This window comes from Balaenoptera musculus, chromosome 2 (genome assembly GCF_009873245.2).
Source record: "Balaenoptera musculus isolate JJ_BM4_2016_0621 chromosome 2, mBalMus1.pri.v3, whole genome shotgun sequence".
NCBI lineage: Eukaryota > Metazoa > Chordata > Mammalia > Artiodactyla > Balaenopteridae > Balaenoptera > Balaenoptera musculus.
Genome location: NC_045786.1, coordinates 107,601,509 through 107,625,454, shown reverse-complemented (window position 1 = coordinate 107,625,454; position 23,946 = coordinate 107,601,509). Strand labels below are relative to the sequence as shown.

The window sequence follows — 23,946 nt, the reverse complement described above, 5'->3', positions numbered from 1 at the left end:
TTTAACATTTTTATCTGCAGGAAAACATCTGGGCAGCATTTAATCAGCCTCTAGTACATCCTGCACCCTGCTTCCAGAACTGTCTTTCTGAAGCACAGTACTTTATACAACATCATTGGGTAATACCTCACCAGTGCCCAGTGTTTATCAGACAGTGGTTTGTTTGATAATCACCTGGGAAAATTTTAAAACACAGATTATTTCTGCCCCCTTTCTGACTCAGTATGTTTATGGTGGGAGTGGGGGTGGATAGGTGTACAAATAACAAACCTGTATTTTTAAATAATCTTCCTCAGGCTCTCTGGGTAAATCATATTTGGAAACCATTGACTACAGTATACATCCCAAACTCTTTGGAGGACTAAAGACCCTCTACTGGAGGACGCTAGGAAACTATCGTAAGAGTCCACACTGAGGTAGAAGAATACAGATGTAAAAACAGGGGACAGAGCAGGTAGGAGGAGCTCTGGATGTTACTCGGGATTTTGGATTAGGTGATAGGAGGATAAAAACCAAAACAGAGCTGTAAAATGAAGTAGAGCAGGGGTCCCCAATCCCCTGGGCCGCGGACCGCCAGCGGTCCATTAGGAGCCAGGCCGCACAGCAGGAGGTGAGGGGTGGGTGAGGGAGTGAAGCTTCATGTGCCGCTCCCCATCGCTCCCCGTCACTCACATTACGGCCTGGACCATTCCCCTCTACCCCGTCTGTGGAAAAATTGTCTTCCATGAAACCGGTCCCTGGTGCCAAAAAGGTTGGGGATGGCTGAAGTAGAGACATATTTGAGGGATGAAGTAGAAAGTGAACGTATGAGAAAAGTGATGAGTTTAATGTGTGCAGAGTCTGAAGCAGTTGTTGATAATTAGCAGCCAGTTAAAATGAGAGATCTGGAGCTCAGGGAAAGCTTCTGGGTAAGACATATTGCTTTGAGAGTCAGCACTCATGGAGCATGGATAAGATGACCTAAAGAATATAGCTGAGAATTGAACCCTGAGTAGCTCCAAAATCCAGGGCAGGCAGCGATGGGGAGCAGACGCAGAGATGACTAAAAACAAGAGGTCGCAGAGTTAGAAGAGAGGTGTCCCAGAAGCTTGTGTGTCGGGGGTGAGGAGTTGACAGTGTCCCATGTTCTAGAGGGCCCCAGGAGGATTAGAACTGAAAGGCCTACACTAGGTTTGAGGAGAGCCAATTTATTGATGTGTGTTGATAGATGTGTTGCTGCAATTCACTGGGAGGGAGTGGGGCTGGAAGATATTTAATTATGTATTTATTTATTTTTATTGAAATATAGTTGATTTACAATGTTGTGTTAGTTTCAGGTGTACAGCAAAGTAATTCAGTTATATATATATATGTGTGTGTGTATGTGTGTGTGTGTATATATATATATATTCTTTTTCAGATTCTTTTCCTTATAGGTTATTACAAAATACTGAGTAGAGTTTCCTATGCTATATAGTAGGTCCTTGTTGATTATCTATTTTATATATAGTAGTGTGTATATGTTAATCCCAAACTCCTAATTTATCCCTCCCCTACCCCTCGCTGTCCTCTTTGGTAACCATAAGTTTGTTTTCTGTGTCTGTGAGTCTATTTCTGTTTTGTAAATAAGTTCATTTGTATCATTTTTTTAAGATTCCACATATAAGCGGTATCATATCATATTTGTCTTTGTCTGGCTTACTTCACTTAGTATGATAATTTCTAGGTCCATCCATGTTGCTGCAAATGGCATTATTTTGTTTCTTTTTATGGCTGATTAATATTCTATTATATATATGTGTGTGTGTGTGTGTATATATATATCTCCACATCTTCTTTATCCACTCCTCTGTAAATTGTGCTGCAATGAACATTGGAGTCATGTATCTTTTCGAATTAGAGTTTTCTCTGGATATATGCTCAGGAGTGGGATTGCTGGATCATATGGTGACTCTGTTTTTAGTTTTTAAGGAACCTCCATATTGTTCTCCATAGTGGCTGCACCAATTTACATTCCCACCAACAGTGTAGGAGTGTTCCTTTTTTGGGGCTGGAGGATATTTAAATTCTATTCTTCTCTTTAAAGCAGCTTGGCTGTGAGGGGATGAAGAGATGTAGTAATAGTTAAAGGGCCAAAGGCGGGATTTGTTAGGTAGAAGAGGCTTGAGCATGTTTATATGCTAAGGAAAAAGAACAACTGAGATGGGAAGATTGAGGATAAAGAGGAGAAGAGAAAATTGATGGAATGAGGCTGTCAAGGAGATGAGAGAGAAAGGGATTCAGAACACAGTTATGCATTTGGGCATGGGAAGCAAGAGAAATGGCCCTTCCTCTGAGGCTTAAGGTAGGATGGCAGTGTAGATAGAATTCTTATCTCAGGTGCTTTGATGAGCCTGACTGGGGAAAGGTTGAGTAGGGCCTTGAGAATAGCAGTGAAATGTGGAGCAGCTTCTCTGCAAATTGAGAGAACAAGGCTCTGAGATTCTAGGCAATATTATTAATCCACTGGCAGTTAAAGACTATGAAAATATAACAGCACAAATCTCATCCACCTTGTGGTTTTTCTCCCATAGTTCTCAGCAGGGTATACAGTAGATTCAGAGTTGGGTTTTTTCAGGGAGGGTATGTAGAACAAGAAGATAGAACTCTAAGGATAATAAGACTTGGGAGGTTGGAAATTATGATTCTGAGCATTAGACTGGAAGTGTAAGCCCTACCATCGTAGAACAGAAGTGAAAGTTCTTGGAGTTAGGAATTAAAGGAATTGAGAGGTGAGACGTGAGTTGGTGTGGGATAAAGCCTAAAATTAAGGCTCAATATGGTGTGCTGCCTTGACATCTGGTAAAATAAGAAGGGCCTCAAATACCTTAATCACAAGCTTCCCCCACTCCCACTCTGCTCTCAGAGGTAAGACCCCCTAGCCAAACAGCCCTCCTTATCATGGGGACCAGGTGCAGTTCCTGCTTATCCCTGAGTAGTGGGTTTCAGTTCCCTGTCATCCCATAGAATTATCCCAGCAAGCCAATCCCCTGGGAACCAGGGGCACCTACCCTCTTGGTACTATAACGCCGCCTCCCACTGCCCCTTGGTAGTTCACTCTGCTCCCAAGCACAAGCCCATGTAGCCTGGCCTGGCATATGGTGTCCTCCTCTCCTGAGCTGTGAGTATCATGAGTATCATGGGACCTTTGGGGCCATCCTCACAACTCCAGGGCAGGAATCCCTCCCTCACCAACAGGGTTCTGAATAGGAGGTGATTAAAACAATTGGGTGTGGTGTTCACTTGGACAAGATGACACCCAGTAGGTGGAAGTAGTGTTTTTCTGAAGGAAATGAATGTTCCCACTGTCAGTCATCCAGGGAAGTGATTAATCATGGGGCAGAAATTGAGAAAGCTTTGTATGCCAAGCTTTAAAGGTTGTAAAGTTACAGAGCTCATCATGGTCATTCATGTTCTAATTGTGTTACCTGGAGCAGTTTTGTTGGGAAATGGATAAAGGCAGTCAAATTTAGATGGACAGAGAGGAGGGAAAAGTCAGCAGGTGCCTTGGAAGAGTGTGGCACCCTGAAGAGTTGAGGCAAATTATGACCCCAATGGGGGAGGCAAGATAGACAAGAAAAGCATGTATAGCATGATGTCAGGACTTGGGGAAGAGGGAAACTGAGAGTCAAAAGCCAGTTTTAGTAAATGCTGGAAAGCAATTTTGAGGCAGGTGGAGCATTAAAGATAAGAGCAGACAGAGAATATCCAGGTAACATGAGCCATGTGCGTGGGGTCTAAGATTGTCAGAAACTGCTGACCTTCCAATCCTCAAACTGAGGCGTGTCGGAGAGTTGTAGGAGGTCAGAAAAAAAGGACCCACATCTTCAGAGACAGATCTGTGCCAGATGTTATACTGGACACTAGGCATGATACTTCATTTAATTATTTCCCAAGCCAAATAAGATGGGTATTATCATCTCCTTTTTTTCAGAGGTGGTAGCTGAGGACCATAGAAATAGGGAAACCTGGCCAAATTCTCAGAGACAAAGGCTAGACTAGAACATCGATCTCCTAAGTCCCAGTACTGTCCTACAGTGACTCTGTCAGTTCCTATCACTGGACATTTTATTTTGAGATGCTATTATGTTCAAAACTCTATTTTAGACACCGAGGATACAGGACATCAGTGGATACAAGGGTTCCTTGCTTTCAAAGAGCCTACAACATAATGCGAAATGTTGTCATAGTCATTCCTCCAGGAGAAACAATGACTTATGCCAAAAGAATTTTAAAAAATTGGTAATGTGAGGTCTGTCTTTACTGCATACTGGATTATAAGTTATTTTCAAACCTAGTGTAATCCTTTTGCCAAACATGAGAAGAGGGATCACTTTTACCAGTGAATATAGAAGCATCTATTTTTAATCACCCTTTTGTTTTTGGATCTTGCACCAGCCCCTACAGCTTAAAGCTGTGTCTGTTTCTCTTATAAGCAGCCTAGTTATAGGCATTGTATGTGGTTCTTTAAGAGCCTTATGATTTTTTATTATCCCTTTGTGACAGTTTTCTCAGAGTTATGCAAATGGTATGCCAAGTGTAGTAGACTGAAATTTCTTCCATTTTATCTCTGTCCAAATAGAAGTTGCCTCATCTGCATATAACAGTTCCCTTTGCAACTCAGTTGTAGTAGAAAATTGGAATTCATTTGTATTTGCATTTCCTGGGGATACAGACAAGAGCAGATGCCAATAATGGATGTCATAATTTGCTGCCTTCTCTTTGCTGCCTATAAATCTTTGAATATTTTTCCTACAATAGCAAGTAAAGAGATTCAGCAAGCATAATGGGGAGAGAGGAGATGTAAATCTCAGCAGTGGTGGTGGATTCCAGCTATGAATATTTCAGAAACAAGGCACTCTCTTTAAATGAAACACTAATGGTTTTTAAGATGCTGATAGGCCTGATGTGCTTTTGATTTCATTTAATAACCAAAGCTCCTGACTGCATAACACTAGTTCCAGGTTGGTATATTCTAAAGAAAGTCTTTTCTCCAGTGCTGGCCTTATTGTGGTGTTAAATCTTGATTGCCTACACACTACACCAGAGATATGCAGGTACGCACAGTTCAAAATTTAAATTATTTATATTTGGTTTTGAAATGACACATATACAAAAAGTCTCTCTCTCTCATTTTACACACAGGCATACAAATATGCACACTCACCCAAATTCACCCCCAAACACCTAGCCTTGAGTCTTTGCTTCCCTGAACCTTTTTCCAGTAGTTTGTGACTCAACTGAGTGTTGGTGATTATCCAAACATCGATATGAAAGACAGCATGTTTACTCAAATTATGAGTCCCAAATATAGAGATTTCAAAATGTAATGCTATTGATCAAATGTTAATTTTGTGGTTTTCTTACATCTTATATCTTGCAAGTAATAAATTAGGAAATCCAAAATTCTCCAATCTCCACTTTTTCTAACTCACTTGGGCCATTTTTCTACCGTTTTACTTTATTTATTTATTTATTTATTTATTTACATCTTTATTGGAGTATAATTGCTTTACACTGTTGTATTAGTTGCTGCTGTATAACAAAGTGAATCAGCTATACATACACATATATCCCCATATCCCCTCCCTCTTGCATCTCCCTCCCACCCTCCCTATCCCACCCCTCTAGGTGGTCACAAAGCACCAGCTGATCTCCCTGTGCTATGCGGCTGCTTCCCACTAGATATCTATTTTACATTTGGTAGTGTATATTTGTCAATTCCACTCTCTCACTTTGTCTCAGCTTACCATTCACCCTCCCCATGTCCTCACGTCCATTCACTATGTCTGTATCTTCTTGGATTGATCCCTTGATCATTATGTAGTGTTCTTCTTTGTCTCTTGTAATAGTCTTTATTTTAAAGTCTATTTTGTCTGATATGAGGATTGCTACTCCAGCTTTCTTTTGATTTCCATTTGCATGGAATATCTTTTTCCATCTCCTCACTTTCAGTCTGTATGTGTCCCTAAGTCTAGGGTGGTTCTCTTGTAGACAGCATCTCTACACGTCTTATTTTTGTATCCATTCAGCCAGTCTATGTCTTTTGGTTGGAGCATTTAATCCATTTACATTTAAGGTAATTATTGATATGTATGTTCCTATTACCATTTTCTTAATTGTTTTGGGTTTGTTATTGTAGGTCTTTTCCTTCTCTTGTGTTTCCTGCCTAGAGAAGTTCCTTTAGCATTTGTTGTAAAGCTGGTTTGGTGGTGCTGAGCGTTTGCTTGTCTGTAAAGGTTTTAATTTCTCCATCGAATCTGAATGAGATCCTTGCTAGGTAGAGTAATCTTGGTTATAGGTTTTTCCCTTTCATCACTTTAAATATGTTCTGCCACTCCCTTCTGGCTTGCAGAGTTTCTGCTGAAAGATCAGCTGTTAACCTTATAGGGATTCCCTTTTATGTTATTTGTTGCTTTTCCCTTCCTGCTTTTAATAATTTTTCTTTGTATTTAATTTTTGATAGTTTGATTAATATGTGTCTTGGCGTGTTTCTCCTTGGATTTATTCTGTATGGGACTCTCTGTGCTTCCTGGACTTGATTGACTATTTCCTTTCCCATATTAGGGAAGTTTTCAACTATAATCTCTTCAAATATTTTCTCAGTGCCTTTCTTTTTCTCTTCTTCTGGGACCCCTATAATTCAAATGTTGGTGCATTTAATGTTGTCCCAGAGGTCTCTGAGACTGTCCTCAGTTCTTTTCATTCTTTTTTCTTTGTCCTGCTCTGCAGTAGTTATTTCCAGTATTTTATCTTCCAGGTCACTTATCTGTTCTGCCTCAGTTATTCTGCTATTGATTCCTTCTAGAGAATTTTTAATTTCATTTATTTGTTGTTCATCATTGTTTGTTTGCTCCTTAGTTCTTCTAGGTCATTGTTAAACATTTCTTGTATTTCCTCCATTCTATTTCCAAGATTTTGGATCAACTTTACTATCATTACTCTGAATTCTTTTTCAGGTAGACTGCCTATTTCCTCTTCATTTGTTTGGTCTGATGGGTTTTTACCTTGCTCCTTCATCTGCTGCGTATTTCTCTGTCTTCTCATTTTGCTTAACTTACTGTGTTTGGGGTCTCCTTTTTGCAGGCTGCAGGTTTGTAGTTCCCACTGTTTTTGGTGTCTGCCCCCTGTGGGTATGGTTGGTTCAGTGGGTTGTGTAGGCTTCCTGGTGGAGGGTACTGGTGCCTGTGTTCTGGTGGATGAGGCTGGATCTTGTCTTTCTGGTGGGCAGGACCACGTCCAGTGGTGTGTTTTGGGGTGTCTGTGAACTTAATATGATTTTAGGCAGCCTCTCTGCTAATGGGTTTGGTTGTGTTCCTGTCTTGCTAGTTGTTTGGCATGGGGTATCCAGCACTGGACTTTGCTGGTCGTTGAGTGGAGCTGGGTCTTAGCATTGAGACAGAGATCTCTGGGAGAGCTCTCGCCAACTGATACTACGTGGGGCCGGGAGGTCTCTGGTGGTCCAGTGTCCTGAACTCGGCTCTCCCACCTCAGTGGCTCAGGCCTGACACCCGGCCAGAGCACCACTACCCTGTCAGCCACATGACCCCAGAGTCACTTTCTGCTTTCCTGGAGCGCCATCTTCTGCCCCAACTCCTGTTTTCTGTTTAGTTAAGCAAGGAGGCATTAGACTGAGGGGGCTCCAGTGCCATGACAACCAACGTAAGCAAACCAAAATCTGTACCATTTTACTTTAAATGTAAACCTTTGTCTACTACATTGTTTCAGAAATTCTGGAGCCTCTGGCAAGACTACCTCTCATACACAGTTTTTCCTTTTTAACATCTGCCAACGTATACAGCCTTTCTATAAGGTGACTATTATTACTCTAGTGAGATGTTGAAATACGTTAATTAGTGTAAATGTTGTACACTAACCCCAGTATACCTCATTAACCAGCTATATTCAGTAATACTACTGCCAGGAAGTATTGGCAGCCTATAGCTTAAAGAAAATTATCCAAAAGAAAAAAAGGAAAAGGGAAAGAAAGAAAGAAAAGAAAAGGAACTAAATAAAAGTTAACACCTAGTTGATGAGCTTCCACTGAGTTCAGAAAAATGTTGAAATCAGATATATACGATTCTGACCACAAATCTCCTCCAGATTTGAAGTCAGTGATCTTGTTGCCTAAATTACTGTTCACTCCCTAACTTGGCTACTCCGTTCTCAGCCTAATTACCTCTTTTCTCTTCCTAACAAGCCAAGTGTAATCTTCATGACAAAATCTTTTCTAATTCCTCAGCAAAGAGTTTCTCATTCCTCCTGTAGGAGAGCTGCTGGTGCCCGGCCCAGATCCCTTTTCGCAGCTCACGTACAATGATTGCCTCCCACCAACAGGAGCCACCTCACTCAGAAGCGTCTGAAATGTTGCTCTCTGTCCCAGAGCTGGAGATATGGGGAGACAAAAGTCTGCCCTCTTGCCTCCAGGTGGGGCAACTCGGTGTGCTGGAGAGTTCACCAGGGGATCGCTGAGGCTAGACTTCTGCTGTATCTCCGCCGAGCTTCATCCTCTGCCCTATTCTGCTTTCCTCACTAACTTACAGTTTCTTCTGAGAGAACTCCTTCATTAAATCATTTGCACTAGAATCCCTGTCTCTGGCTCTGATTTTAGAAAACCCAACCCAAGATAGTTGGTACCAGGAATAATCCTAGAAAGCAGTCTCTAAGGATGGGAGGCTGGGGTGAGATCATTCACCAGCCAGATGGCAACAAAGACTTCATTACTTTTGATTAGTAGCATACTGATTCCTGACCTGCTATAGCAGTACAGCTGCTGAGACTTTCACCTCTGGTGATCTTGGATGGGATACAGGTGGACATAGCTTGTGTAATGGTCCTGAGGCTTAAGAATTTCAGGGAAAATAATAACTGTAAAGACTGAGGTATTTGGGAGCTGTTGCTAAGTGCTACTAATGCCTTAAAGAGAGAAAATGACAGGCTCAGACTCAGTCTCCAATTTAAAGTAAAACATACTTCCTTGGCTGCAATTAAAGAGACCCGTACCTCTTGTTGCCAAAGTGCAGGCAGATCTGACAACCAGTCACAGGACTTGACTGTAAGAGTGGCAGAAATTCAAAGAAAGCTGAATTCATGGGCTTGGCGAGTCTGTGATACCAGTCAGAGCCCTGATAGGGATGGGACCAGTTGAATGGGCTCCCTCTCAAGATGGTTCATCTGGCTACTACCATGGCTGACTGTCTGACCTGTCAGCCACAACGACCAGCACTTTGCCTCCAATCAATTTAGGCAAACTGATAAAATTGGACCCTTTCCACCCTAGAAAGAGAAACCATTTAATCTGATTGTGATTAACTCGTATTCTGGATATGAGTTTGCATTTCCTATTCACAGTGCCTCAGCCAGTACCAAGATTCAAAGGTCTGATCTACCAGCATGAAATCCAGTATAATATTGCCATGAAGCAAGACCCACTTTATGGCAAATGAGGTGTACTGTTCTTACCACATACTATACCATTCAGAAGCTGCCAGCCTGACAGAGTACTGGAATGGCCTCTTGAAAGTACAGCTGAGGCTTGAAGATGACAGCCTGTAACATGGTGCTATGTCTCCAACAGGTAGACTATATGGATCTGGTGATCAAGGCATGGAAGTGGGAGTCAGCCAATACCTATAACTGAAGTAACCCATTTGGAGAATTTGTGCTTCCCAACCCCACATATTTAGGCTCTGTGTGTCTAGAGGCCTCAAGAAGAGGAATTCTCTTTAAGTTTTCCACTGAAATTAAAGCTGCAGCTGCCACTGGTCATTCTAGGCTCCTTATACCAATAGACGAGCAGAAAAAAAGGGAAATTACCATATTGGCAGGGGTAATTGAACTCTGATAAGCAGGAAGTAAGACTCGTTGCATCATGGGGTAGGGAGGAATATTTTTGGCACACACGTGACTCCATGAGTCATCTCTTGGTATTCCCATGCTCCATTTTAATAGTGAATGTGTAAATGGTAAGTGGGTTAATATAGCAACCATGACCTAGAATGGTCAAGGTAACCAGAGATTCAGATCTGTCAGGGATGACAGTCTGGGTCACCTTACCAGGAAAGCTACCTGAATCAACAAAAGTGTTATCCAGGGATTTCCCTGGTGGTGCAGTGGTTAAGAATCTGCCTGCCAATGCAGGATACATGGGTTCGAGCCCTGGTCCGGGAAGATCCCACATGCTGCGGAGCAGCTAAGCCAGTGTGCCACAACTGCTGAGTCTGCGCTCTAGAGCCCATGAGCCACAACTACTGAGCCCACATGCCACAACTACTGAAGCCTACATGCCTAGAGCCCATGCTCTGCAACAAGAGAAGCCACTGCAATGCAAAGTCCATGCACCACAATGAAGAGCCGTCCCCACTTGCTGCAACTAGAGAAAGCCCATGTGCAGCAACGAAGACCCAACACAGCCAAAAATTAATTAATTAATTAATTTTAAAAAAGAAGCCGCCTACCAATGCAGGGGACACGGATTTGAGCCCTGGTCCAGGAAGATCCCACATGCCACGGAGCAGCTAAGCCCGTGCGCCACAACTACTGAAGCCTATGCACCTAGAACCCGTGCTCCACAGCAAGAGAAGCCACCGCAGTGAGAAGCCCATGCACTGCAACGAAGAGTAGCCCCCGCTCACCGCAACTAGAGAAAGCCCGCGCACAGCGACAAAGACCCATTGCAGCCAAAACTAAAATAAATAAATAAATAAATTTATTTTAAAAAATAATAAAATTGTTATCCAATGCAGAGAGGACTCTAGAATGGGTGGGTAGAGAAGGGCAATGGTGAGTACTAGTGCTGTGGGGACTGTAGTTTGTCTCACTAACCCTCCTCATGTAAGTTTCTCCAGAAATTTTGAACAACCCAAATCTTGGAGAAGTTGTGCCATCATGATACTAATTTAATGTGAGAAGCAAGTGGGGCTGAACGGTGTAAATAGTGGAATGCAGTAGACACAGATTCTATTTCCTGGGCCAGTGCACCCATCCCCCAGTTGCTGTGAGTGATGACAGTTAATAGTCTACAGGGATATGCCTGACAGTTGTCCTCGGTCGACAGAAGCCTGCCTGTTTGGAAACGCCTAGGAGCGTATGCCTTCTCCCCAGGGCCATCCTGGAGACTGTGCTTTATTGATATAAGGTCTGGGCCTTTATCTCAAGGTGGGACAACTTTATGATGCTGTTCCTGACCCAGAGCTTCTTGAAGAATCAGACCGAAGCTGAACTACTGAACTTACATCTTTGTCTATATTCTTGCTGCCCTCACTGTATGTTAGGTTTCACTTGAACACATTCCCTCAATAAATCACTTGCACAAGAATCCTTGTCTCTTAGGCTCTGCTTTTAAGAAACCCACCCTCAGAAATTCTCTTCTGTGTTCTCATAGCTCCTTTCACTTTGTATCAAATACCTCCTATCATATCATTTATTTTTATTTATTTATTTTTGGGCTGCGTTGGGTCTTTGTTGCTGAGCGCAGGCTTTCTTTAGTTGCGGCAAGCAGGGGCTACTCTCCGTTGTGGTATGCGGGTTTCTCATTGCGGTGGCTGCTCTTGTTGCAGAGCACGGGCTCTACAGCACAGGCTCTAGAGCACAGGCTTAGTAGTTGTGGCGCACGGGCTTAGTTGCTCCGCGGCATGTAGGATCTTCCCGGACCAGGGCTCGAACCTGTGTCGCTTGCATTGGCAGGTGGATTCTTAACCACTGCACCACCAGGGAAGTCCCTGTCATATCATTTAATACTTTGCATTTATCTTCATTACTAACTATGAGCTCCAGGAGGAATTTGTCTCTGGGTCTCTATTATCTAAAACAATTCCTGACAGACTACATAAAAGCATATTGAATCAACTGAACAAACAACTGAGCAAATGAGTAAATAGTCATTATTGTAGGGTTTGCCAAATCTGGGCTAGACTATGCTTTGAATCTTTTCATCTTAATTAGAAAAAAAATTCAAGATAATTACTGTGGCTGATCAATAGTTTCAATGTATGTAATTCTCAATTGAATGTAATTTCCAAGTAATAATAAGGTGTTTTTCTTCATTTTTAGCTCTATACCTGAAGGTGGCGAAATTCAACTGATCAAATTGTGCTGGTCTCAGGAGCTACCAATTGCTCACTCTGTGATGGAAGGACTATACCATACTCCTGCAGCACAGAGGAAATCCTCTAGGGTAAATAAATTGTTTTTTTACAATTTCTTCTGATGGTAAAATTCCACTAGGCTTTTTCCAATGGGGAAATCCCTTGAGCTTTTCTTTTGATTTATTTAGGAAACAATGGTTCCTGCCTCTTCCAAAATAGTTTAGGCAAACATATCAAAAGGAACAAACAGTTCTAAACAAAGGTTTGCAAATTTTCTTCATATTTCCTCTGTGCAGATTTATAGATGTCTTATTGGAAAATCTCAGAGACTTTAGTTAGCAAAGCTTCCCATGTGGGATATTTCCTGTTTGCTCCTTCGGATTCACTCCTCATTTTCCCACCCTTCTATGTGACCCTAGGAGTCTGACCTGTTTGGACTGCATCAGTGGTAGAATTTTTTTTATCATTAGTGAGCATAAATACTTTTCACATACTTATCGGATATGTGTATTTTATTGATAATCTGTTCATGACCTTATTCCATAGGGATATTTATCTTTATCTTAATGATTTCTAAGTTATTTTTATGTTAGGATTATTAATCCATTGTCTTACATATATGTTACATTATCCCTAGTTTTCTGTTTATCTTTCAATCTTTTCAAACAGTACCTGAATCTTTATTTTTATATTCTTTAATGGTTTGTGTGTTTCATATCTGACTTAGATATCCATGAAAAATTCTGGTTATGAGTCAAATAAATGGAGGATCCCTAATAATATTTAGCTGCTATGCATAATGCCTGTTGTTTTAGAGGGTTACTGAAAATAACTTCTAGCTTGGACACTAGAAGACAGAAGAACATCAGATTTCTTTAATTTGTCTATTGTAGAATAGATCATATTCATTGATTTTCTTTTGAAAATTCTTCCTTCTATTTTATTTGGAGCTATCTAGTTGCAGAGCTTCCCAGTTACTTTGTGGAGGTTGGAGGCAAGTGCACCTATGCAATTCCTCAAGCATTTCATTCCCTAATCCAAGGATTACTAGCAACTTTTCGGGTCACTCAGTAAATGGGCCAATGTGGAATATGTTGCTTCTAAATTCCAAAGAGGCCCACTAGGCATTGTGTCTCTTTTTTGGTTGTGCCATAACTTACCCTTAATCTTAGAAGGCACATCTCAACATGCCCTACAGTACTGAAGCCCTAGAAATTTCACTGAGGTAGAAGGTCCCTGAATTTTTGTCAGATTTATTTCCCACCCTCTGACACACAAATGTCTTACCCATAAGTCTAGAGTAGTTTTTATTTCTTCCTCACTAGGTTCAGTCAGCATAATGTTATCAATGTAATAGACCAGAGTGATTTCTTGTGGAAAGGAAAGGCAGTCAAGATTCCTGAAAACTAAATTATGACACAGGATTGGAGAGTTGATATACCTCTAAGGCAGGACAGAGAAGTTGTATTGTTGGCCTTGCCAGCTGAAAGCAAACTGCTTCTGGTGGTCTTTATTGACAGGTATCAGAAAAAGCATTTGCCAGATCAATATCTATATACCAGGTACCAGGGGATGTATTAATTTGCTCAAACAATGAAACCCCAACTGATATAGCCATTGCAATTTTAGTAATTATTCAGTTAAACCTAAAATAATCCACTGTCTTTTCCAAGATCCCTGTCTTCTTCACAGATCAAATAGGAAAGTTGAATGGGGATGTGGTGGGAATCACCACACCTGCATCTTTCGAGTCATTGATAGTGGTACTAATCTCTGCATTCTCTCCAGGAGTGTGGTATTGCTTTTGGTTTACTATTTTCCTAGGTAGAGGCAGTTCTAATGGCTTCCAATTGGCCTTTCCCACCATAATAGCCTTCTCACCACAGATCAGAGAACCAAAGTGGGAAATCTCTCAGCTGCTAAGTATGCTTATTCAAATTATGCATTATACAGCTGGAGAAATAACCACAGGATGGATTTGGGGACCCACTGGCCCCACTGTGAGTCAGACCTGAGCTAAAATTACATTGATCACGTGACCTCCATAAGCCCCTACTATAACTGGTGGACCACAGTGACACTTTAGGTCACCTGGAATCAGTGTCAGTTCAGAGCCAGTGTTCAGTAGGCCCAGAAAGGTCTGATTATTTCCTTTTCCCCAGCATACTGTTATCCTAGTAAAAGGCCATAGACCCCTTTGGAGGAGGACTGAAATGCAGATTAGCAGTATAAATTTCTGGCAGGGTACCAGGGTCTTTCCTTAAGAGAGCCTCCCTTGCATTTAAAGGGTTCCAGGTCTGTAAACTGGCTCAAGTCTGGGAATGGATTGAGGGGCTGTGACTCTCTCCTTTTATATTCAAGTTAGACTTTTATTCACTTAACATAGAATTTTTCTGCTTATACAGATCAAGTAAGTATTTAGTAGGCTTGCTATTTAGTTCACATTTAGGTATATACCATGATCAGCTGGTGAATACTGCTTGAGTCAGACTATTCTAATTGCTGCTTTGACTCTGCTGTCCACTGCAGTAACCATACTGACTTTTCTTTTGGCAGTTGAGTGGTGCCATTTGGACCCTGCCACTCTGGGATTCAGTTACTCTCTTGCATTTAGGCTTCCCAATTCAGTGACTGCAGTTCCCAATGTAAGGTCTGGCTTACAGAGATAAGCAAGCAACAGAGCACTTCAAGGCTGTTGGGACTCCCCTCACAAATTGATTCCTCATAGTTGTGATAAAAAGTGTGTCTTCTGGACTATCCCAGGGTGGGTGAGTAGGTCTTAAGTGACAAATCCACTCTAACATTTCAGTCTCCCTAAGCCTTTGAATCCCTTCCTCTACAGTAAAGCAAGGTCGGTCCAGCATTTCCAACTTGCTCACTGTGGGCCACCTTTTGGTCCATGTTTTAGCCAATCAACCAACCAAATTGTTAGCTCCCTTTCTAACTCCCCAAGATGCAAAATGAAATGCAGAATCACTGCTTAGTCAGTCCATATTAATGAATTTGGCCTGATCCAACTTTATATTCCTGATACCATTATCCCACATCCTTACTATCCATTCCCACACATGTTCTCCAAATTTCTGTCTGTACAAATTGGAAAATTCAGGTTCTTTTTTTTTTTGGAATATATTGCACATCCTCATGGGTCACACTTTCTACCTCGGCCTTAGGGACCTATTGGGTCTTCAGCCTGGTTGTAGGTCTGGAAGCACAGAGGAGTGGGGGACAATCAGCATTGTCTTGCATGGCATCTGCCTCAGGGTAGGCCATTACTCTTTCATCAGGCATGGCAGGGTTAATCCCCCTCAGATGGGGATGGAGAGGCTGCTTCTACTGGAGGTTCCACTGGGGTTGAAAAGACCTCTTCCATTGTGAGTAGAGAGGCTGCTTCCATTGGCAAAATGATTCATCAGAATTTAGGGGCTCAGGGTCTGTAGCTTCAGCAAGGGCTTTCCATGTGTCCTCATTCCACTTTTCAGGATCCCAGTGCCTTCCCAATCAGTGCCCTTTAATAGTAGACACCTTACCAGGCTGGGAGTTCAACATGCCTTGTAATTCAGCCAGCTGCAGATTGAGATTCTGCTTTTGATTTTCAGCATTTTCAGCCCTGCAGCTATAGGAGCACACATAGAGCTTTCAGGTCATTTATGTGGCTCTTGAACTGGGAATGTGAATCCCTGAGCTCATTCTTTTCTTCTCCCACTTTGTCCACTGGTGTTAGGAGCAATGAGTTACTCTCCTTATACTTGTTAGTTTGACAAAAATGTTCAAAAGTATCATGTACACAGACACTTAGATCCTTGCTTCTTGTAAGTGGTTGTTTAGGAGTCTCCAGTGGTGATATTTTGCTTATTTCTGTTGCCAGAGCTTGCCTGATCATGAACTATCAGTGCTTTCTTTATTACTGGAAATGGAGTCATTAGCATCTTTAAACATAATCAAATTAGAAAGCCAATTCCAGGAACCCCAGAACCAATTCAGAAAACTCATTCTTATAATTCTATTCCTCTAGAATCACTGTTGGTAAAATCTGTTTTAGAGTTCCCCAGAGAAACAGAACCAGTAGGATAGAGATAGAGAGGGAGATAAAGATGGAGATAGAAGTACAGTTAGAACTAGAGTGCGAGTGATAGTGAGAGCAAGAGAGAGAGAGATTGAGAATGAGAGAGATTTATTATAAGGAATCAGCTCACATGATTATGGAGGTTGGTAAATCTTAGATCTGCAGGGTTAATCAGCATGATGGAGGCTCAGGAGAGCCAGTGGTTTAGTTTCAGTCTCAGTCTGAAGGTCTGAGAGCCTGATGGTGTTGTTCTAGTCCAAAGTCCAGAAGGCTTGAGACCCAAGAAGAGCTGATGTTTCAGTTCGAGTCCAAAGGCAGAAAAAAGAGCCAATATCCCAGTCCTCAGACTCTCAAAAAGAACTGTTTTACTCATGGGAGGGTCAGCCTTTTTGTTCTAGTCAGCCTTCAACTGATTGGATGAGGCCCATCCCCTTTAGGGAGAGCAATCTGCTTCACTCAGTCTACTGATTTAAATGTTAATCTCATCCAGAACTCTCTTCATAGAAATATCCAGAACAGTGTTGACTAAGTATCTGGGTACCCTGTGGCCCAGTCAAGTTACCACATAAAATTAATCATCATACCAGACTTCTCCCCCCCAAAAAAAGGCCTTAATCTTTAATACTAAGTATTACCACTCCAACTTGTATGTTATGTTTGTTGGGTATTTAAATCTCAATTTGTTCGTTTCCTCCTCCCCAAATTAATCATTATTATTCCTGTTATTTAATGAAGTCAGTACTTTTTTAGATTTATCTACTTTTTACCAATTTATTTGCTCACCTTCCCTTTTTTCATCTCAATCCTTCTTTACCAATTCAATATTCTTTTTCATGAAGAATATTCATTAGCAATTCCTTCAGTGATAGTCTATTGATAGTAAATACAATTCATTTTTATTTGTGAAATGCCTATTTTGATCTCATTCTTAAATGATGTTAAATGAGCACAATATATCCATTTTTATGAGAATTTAAAATTTTCTCAGCTCATCGAAGAGGGTAATTTACTTTCTTCCCTTTTTCATATTGCTACTGAGAAACGTCTATGTCTAATTGTTGATTCTGGTCTGCCTCTTCTCTTGGCTTGGTTTAAAAATCATTTATTTGCCTTTGCTGCTTTAGAGACTGCTTGGGATTTATAAGATTTCTTGAATCTGAGGACTGGAGTGTTTTATAACTTCTGGAAAATTCTCAGCCACTCTTTTAATAGATAGGCTTTTCACCATTCTCTCTATATTCTCCCCTGAAATTACTTTTGAATATATGTGTGACTTTCTCATTTTACCTCATGTCTCTTAACCTCTCTTTTTTGTATTCTTCCATTTCCTTGGTCTCTCTGTGTTTCTTCAAATTTATCCTTCTATTCACTAATTCTATCTTTAGCCATATCTAATCCCTTTTTTAAAAATTTCAGTGACTAAATTTTTTATTTCTAAAAGTTATTTTTCATTTTTTTTCCAATTTGCCTGGTCCAATTTTTTCATTAGTAATAATTTTGCATTATGTTTTAAAATTATAGGAAACAAAACAGTTAACTGGAATCAGATATAAAGAAACTGAACATCCTTTGTGGAGAAAAGGGAACTCTTATGCACTTTTGGTGGGATTGTAAATTGGTGTAGCCACTGTGGAAAAAAGTATGGAGGTTCCTCAAAAAATTAAAAATAGGACTGTCATATGATTCAGCAATTTTACTTCTGGGTATCTATCTGAAGAAAACAAAAACACTAATTCAAAAGATAACATGCAAAGCAATGTCCGTTGCAGCATTATTTACAATAGGCAAGATACGGAAGCAATCTAAATGTCCATTAATAGAAGAATGGATAAAGAAGATGTGGTATATATATGTATAAATATATATATATATGTGTAATATTACTCAGCCATAAAAAATGAGATTTTGCCATTTGCGACAACATGGATGGATATAGAGAATATTATGCTAATCGAAATAAGTCAGATAAAGACGAATACCATATTTTCTCACTTTTATGTGGAATTTAAAAAAACAAAACAAACAAAACAGTATGAAAAGAGACTCATAGATACAGAGAACAAATGGGTTGTTTACAGAGGGGAGGAAGGTGGGTTGGGAGCAAAATAGGGGAAGGGGATTAAGAGGTACAAACATCCAGTTATAAAATAAATAAGCCACAGGGATGTAATATACAGCAGAAGGAATATGGTCAATAATATTATAATAACTTTGTACAGGGACAGATCGTTACTAGACTTATTGTGGTGATCATTTCATAATGTAGGCAAATGTCAAATCACTCTGTAATACACCTGAAACTAACATAATATTGTACATTAACTATATTTCAATTAATTTTTTTAAATAAAAAAGAGAATGAACATTCTTAAAGCAAACACACAAGTGCCTTTTAAATTATTTTAAACAACAATGGATTTATACTATATGATGCTTTTGTAACTAGCTTTTTTATAAGAAAATTTGGAGATCTTTATATATCAGCATATATAGATAGACCTAATCTTTTTTAATTGCTGCAAAGTATTCAATTATATGCATTGTTGATAGTATTGTATTACTTTCTTAGACTTTTGAGTCCTTCCTCTATTTATTTTAGTCAGTTTAAACGTACTTATTTTTTTTAGTGTGTTTCAGTCTTATTACCTAAAGCTCCCAGGGTCTTATTCTGCTGTTTGCTATATCTGTGGATGCAAATTTTTTATAGACGTTTTTTTCCTACCTAGGTCCCAGGTCAGCTCAACAAGGTTTCTCTCATTTCACTTTGCCAGTAGATGACTTTTTCCCTAGCTACCCTTGCCCTGAGGGCATAGCCCTTCATGTGTCCTGGACTTATATATGTGTCTTTGAGGGGAGGGTTTGCTAGTCCAACTCCCCAACTCAAGCAGTTCCAGTGCTTTGGTTTTTGGTCCATAATGTTCATTAAATTCCTTTCAATAACAAGAGTGACTAATATGCCCCACCCTCTCAAGCTGCCAAACTATCAGCATCAGTTCACTAATCTAGTTTTCAATTTTCTCTTTGCTTTTAGCCCCTGGGGATTTTACATCTTCTCTGTGAGTTTGACTATGCATTTTCAACAATGTTTGTTATGTTATTATCTCATAAGTGTTTGCTGCTGAAGATTTTCAGGGTCTCTAATAGTCTGTAATGTTGCTAGATGCAGAAGTCCTACTGTTTTATCACTCAGCCTTAGAAATGCCTGGGTGCTGCTTGTCTCTGAAACTCTCTAACTCTGAATTCCTTGTCTTCATGTGTTCTTATTGATATATTTAAGTAAAGTGGGGCTAATTTAGGTCTGAAAATTTGACATGGGTTAGTGATCGCCTTGTTTGAATTTCAAAGTAAAAATGAACATGCCTAATGAACAATGCCAAGGACATATCTGGCAAATATCTTTATTCTTCCTCACCTCCTTCCCTTCTCTCACACGACGAAAGCTCAAGCTCCCTGTTTCAATTTCAAGTCCAATATCAATTTTATAATTACATTCGAGGCAATGCAAGGTAGTAGAAATAATAGTGACTACAGTGAAACAACCTGAATTATAGTTTAAGTTCTACCACTAAATTATATGCCCTTGAATTAAATTATTCTACCTTTTAGTGCCACTGTTAATCTGTATGAAACCCTCAAGCTCTATCTATGATCATGTAATTCTAGAGCTTATTACTTCTAAGAATTACTTCTAGCCACCAAAAGTATAGAATGATTAAAAGCTGGAAGGTTTTATGTTTTTACATTTTTTAAATTATAATTTTTAAAGGCATTCATAAAAACTGAACGAAAGGGTAATTCTTAGTTTCTGGGGTTTTCCCATAAATCAGGAGAAAGTGGTCATTAGATACATTATATTAAAATTATTGAGGGTAAGAAAATAGACTGACATGATTTCAATAGGAAAGTCTAGGCATCCAAACATGTAAGTGTCTAGGTTACATGTAGGGCTGGAGCTAACTATTCTGACCCAGAGCATAATTGAAGGAATTAAATATAGTCACAAAGCATGTAATTAAACAACTGACTATGGTGTTTCATTCTTTGCAGTAATTCGACATTTCGTCTACAGTGTCAGTTTATCCTGTCTTCTCCCCCGTTTACTCTTACCCCTACTCACACAACCCACTGAAGCCCAGAAATAGACAGAAGTCACTAGAGAAGGTCTCAGAATCCTGACTCCCTCGATCCTAAAAGCTATTTGTAATAGTTAGGAATTATATACACATATTTCTATGGTCAGAGCACTTCCTTTAATAAAAATGCTGGGAAGGAAATTTGTAGATCTTTTTGCTCGTGGCCTTTTAGTACTTTTGACATTTCAGAGGTGAATCTCTCTTGCGATTTTGCCTACTCAAATTTATATGGGTTCCTTCTGTACTTTCACCAGCGATTAATGGGATTATTTTATCTTTAATTTTCTTTAACAGTAGTAAAGGACCTCCAAACCTGTGGTATGATTTCCTCAAAAAGCACTGATAGCATTTTTTAGACTTGCTCTCTGGAGGCCTTAGTTGATAGTAGGGAAATGTACCTCCCATAGACTTCCAGTAGATGGCAGGTACAGTATTTCAAACCTCTCAAAACATGAAAAAATCCAATAGCTCAATGCGTAAATATAGATTGTTATTGTGTTTTAAATCTCAAGAGCAATAAAAAGAAAGAGTAAAACTTTTGTTTATGGATCTAGTATCATATTACCATATAAGTATCTTCTTATCTTTGTCTTCTACTAAAAATACAAATGCAACAAATGAAAATATGTCTTTATCAGGGAATGCCTGCAATTCCAGATTGCAAATTAAGCATTTAAATGTTGAATAATATAATCACCATGTTATAGTTGTTAATTAAAGTGCTTAGTGAACAAAGATACATTTAGCAATTTTTAAATATAAATTTTGGGGGATGAGAAACTATTGTTTTATAGCAATTATAGTTTAATAGGCTTCCATTTTACACTTTATTTATTCAGGTTTTTTTTACAGATTCGTAGATGGCAGAAGTACAGACATAGATAGATAAATACATACATATGTACATACATACAGACAGACAGATTTCTCAATCTGTTCCTTTGTTTTCTTTGACTAATTAATCCCATAGTGTTTCCTTCAGCTTACTATAGAAATGACTCTCTACAGTGTATTTGGAAAGAAATTCCTCTCTACTATCTATGGTAAGAAACAAAGAACGTTTAAGCTGGCCCATTATAGATGGGAAATGAGCACTCGGTCAGACCATATACCACCTGATTAGTGAGACAGATGTTTGTTCTGGGAAGGATGACTGTGAAAGCTGCAAAATATTCCATTACACATTCAGATACACACTTTCATTAAAAATATGTCCAGGTGTGACACAGCTAAGGTTCCCAGGACTTTCTGAAATATTTTTGATTAACTCAGTAAAATACTTTCAAAGGATTTAAAAATAGTTTTAGCTTCAACATATATCTTGAATTCCTTATAAATTTATCATATTTGTATTATACAGAAGATGTTCAAGGTGACTTGTTTGAATGAAACTCAGCCAAAGTAGATTTTGGGCTATTTACTTGATTTTCCCAACTTTAATACTATATGTTTTACTTATTTTGTTTATTTTCTGTCCTTCCCTTGAAATTATAAGCAAAGGTTTCAAATTTTATTTTATAGTTTTATTCATTACTGAATCCACAACATTTAGAACAATGCCTGTCACTTAGTGGATACTTAGTACATAAGTGCATCAGTGTAGACTAAGTGAATGAATGGATTTACTTTATATGGTTAGGTCGCAGGATAAAAGAAAATAATGAACAGCAGTCATTCGATGAATGTTGGATTGGCTCAGTTTCCCTTTTCTCTCTCTCCTGTCTACTATAGCACACTAGAAACCTTGGAGTCATCTTTGACTCTTATTTTCCTTCATCACACTGGATTAGATCATTATTTTCAAAATCTTGTCTTCTTAACATGTGGTTCACAGATTAACAGTGTGGGTATTACCTGGGAGATTGTTAGAAAGTCAGAATTCTGGGCCTTAGCCCAGAACTACTGAATAATAGTTTGCATTTTTAAGAAGATTCTCAGGCAATTCATGCATACAGTAAAGTTTGAGAAGTACTGATCGAAGTCTGTTTCTTCTCCCACGTCTTAGAGTTTTCCCCTCTCTGTAATCACCGTCAGAGAGAAAACATCTTCCAAGTTAGTTTACTTGCCTCTGAACTGTACAGTATACCACAACCAGATTTAACTTTTTACACAAACATTTGGTCACAATACACCTCTGCTTAAGGATCTACAACTCTTCCTTTTACCTAGTTACAGGAAGTCCAGGTAACTCCTCTTCTGTAATTCATGCCTCTCCATCATCTGGCACCACCTTCCCAACCCAGTATCATCTCTTATCACAATTTATTCTTCCGTTGGATTTCTGCAGCTTCTACAGTCATTCCTGGCTACTTTGTCTCTTAATCTAGAACACATTTTTTTTAACCAAACTTTTTATCTAATCAAACTCTACTCATCGTTCAATGTTTAACACAAAGAACTGTGCCTCCAAGATCTTCCCTCCTTGCTAGAGCCCACGTGGATTTCTCCGTTGTCTACTGCACATAATTATGCCACCTAATGCTCATTGTGGAATAAGCTGCATTGTTTTGGAGAGTTTTGTTATATGTGAAGGTCTTGTTTCCCTAATAAGATTTTAAGTTAATCAAAAGCAGAAAGTTTATCTTTTTATTTCTTTGGTATCACTCATAAGTGATTTAGAAACTTAAGTAAATGCTTATGTTCCATTTTAAACTAGTCAACTTTTAGGACTCTCTGGGTTTCCAGTAATACAAAACAAAACCAGTTGGCTTAAGCATTAAGAAGTATCTCACAGACTCAAAGGGCAGAAGTTCAGTAGACCCGCAGAAGGTATAGGAGCTAGAGCGTGCAAAGCTGTGTAGAATTCTTTCACCACTCTCATCCCTTTTCCTTCTGCCTGGTCTGTTAATTTACACATATCTGCTTCATTCTTCTCTTCTTTCTCTCTGCGTATTTGCTGTCTCTGCTTCTCTGATCTGCATGGAAGGCAGATCACACTCACCAGTAGCTCTGTCTTTGAGCCTACATATTTCAGGACTCAAAGACATTGAGTCAGGCTCCTCTCACCCCAATCTCAAATTCCTGATTAGTCCAGCTTAGATCCATCCAGTCAATCAGTGTCAGAAAGGGAAATCATTGCTGCCAGGGCTTCAATGCTTTTGTGATTAACAGTTAATATGGAGAGAGGGGAATCATAACTTAGGAAATTATTCCAAGTTTGTACATTATAGCCAGGTAAAATAGAATCTTAGCCCATGTCTATTTAGGTCAGATGAGAAGAAAGCTTTTTTCCCTCAGCAAGTACAGAAAATATAATTAATTCAACAGTATAGCCTTCTCTTTTCTCAAAATCTTCCATGATAACTTTTGTTTAGTCATTTGATCAGTAAGATAGATGTTTCACTCTCTACTTCAACAGCGCCGTAGCAGAAGAGTTTTCCAGGAGTTATCTTGCCATCCTGCTTTTATTCAGGAAAGGCTGCATTTTTCAAAGCTCTCTAGGGTTGAAAATCTTTCAGTTCCAGTTAAGAATCTATTGTACAATGCCAGTAACCCTAAATATATACTTCTGCTACTTAAAAAACAAAGGTGGCAGAAATAGTTCTGTTCGCAAAAAATGCTGTAGGAAGATTTTTATAATCATTAGAAGTTTAAAATAGGTGAACTCTGTTCTTTCTGACTTACACACACACACACACACACG

The 23,946-nt window shown here is 39.5% G+C and overlaps 1 protein-coding gene across 1 annotated transcript in view; it reads left to right on the top strand.

The window, feature by feature from the left end:
- PRKD1 (protein kinase D1) overlaps positions 1 to 23,946 on the top strand; it is a 515,048-nt gene that overhangs the window by 99,122 nt on the left and 391,980 nt on the right. Inside the window, exon 4 of the mRNA XM_036843896.1 lies at positions 12,070 to 12,193. Coding sequence (XP_036699791.1) covers positions 12,146 to 12,193 — 48 coding nt within the window. The 5' untranslated portion in view covers positions 12,070 to 12,145. The remainder of the gene's footprint in view (positions 1 to 12,069; positions 12,194 to 23,946) is intronic.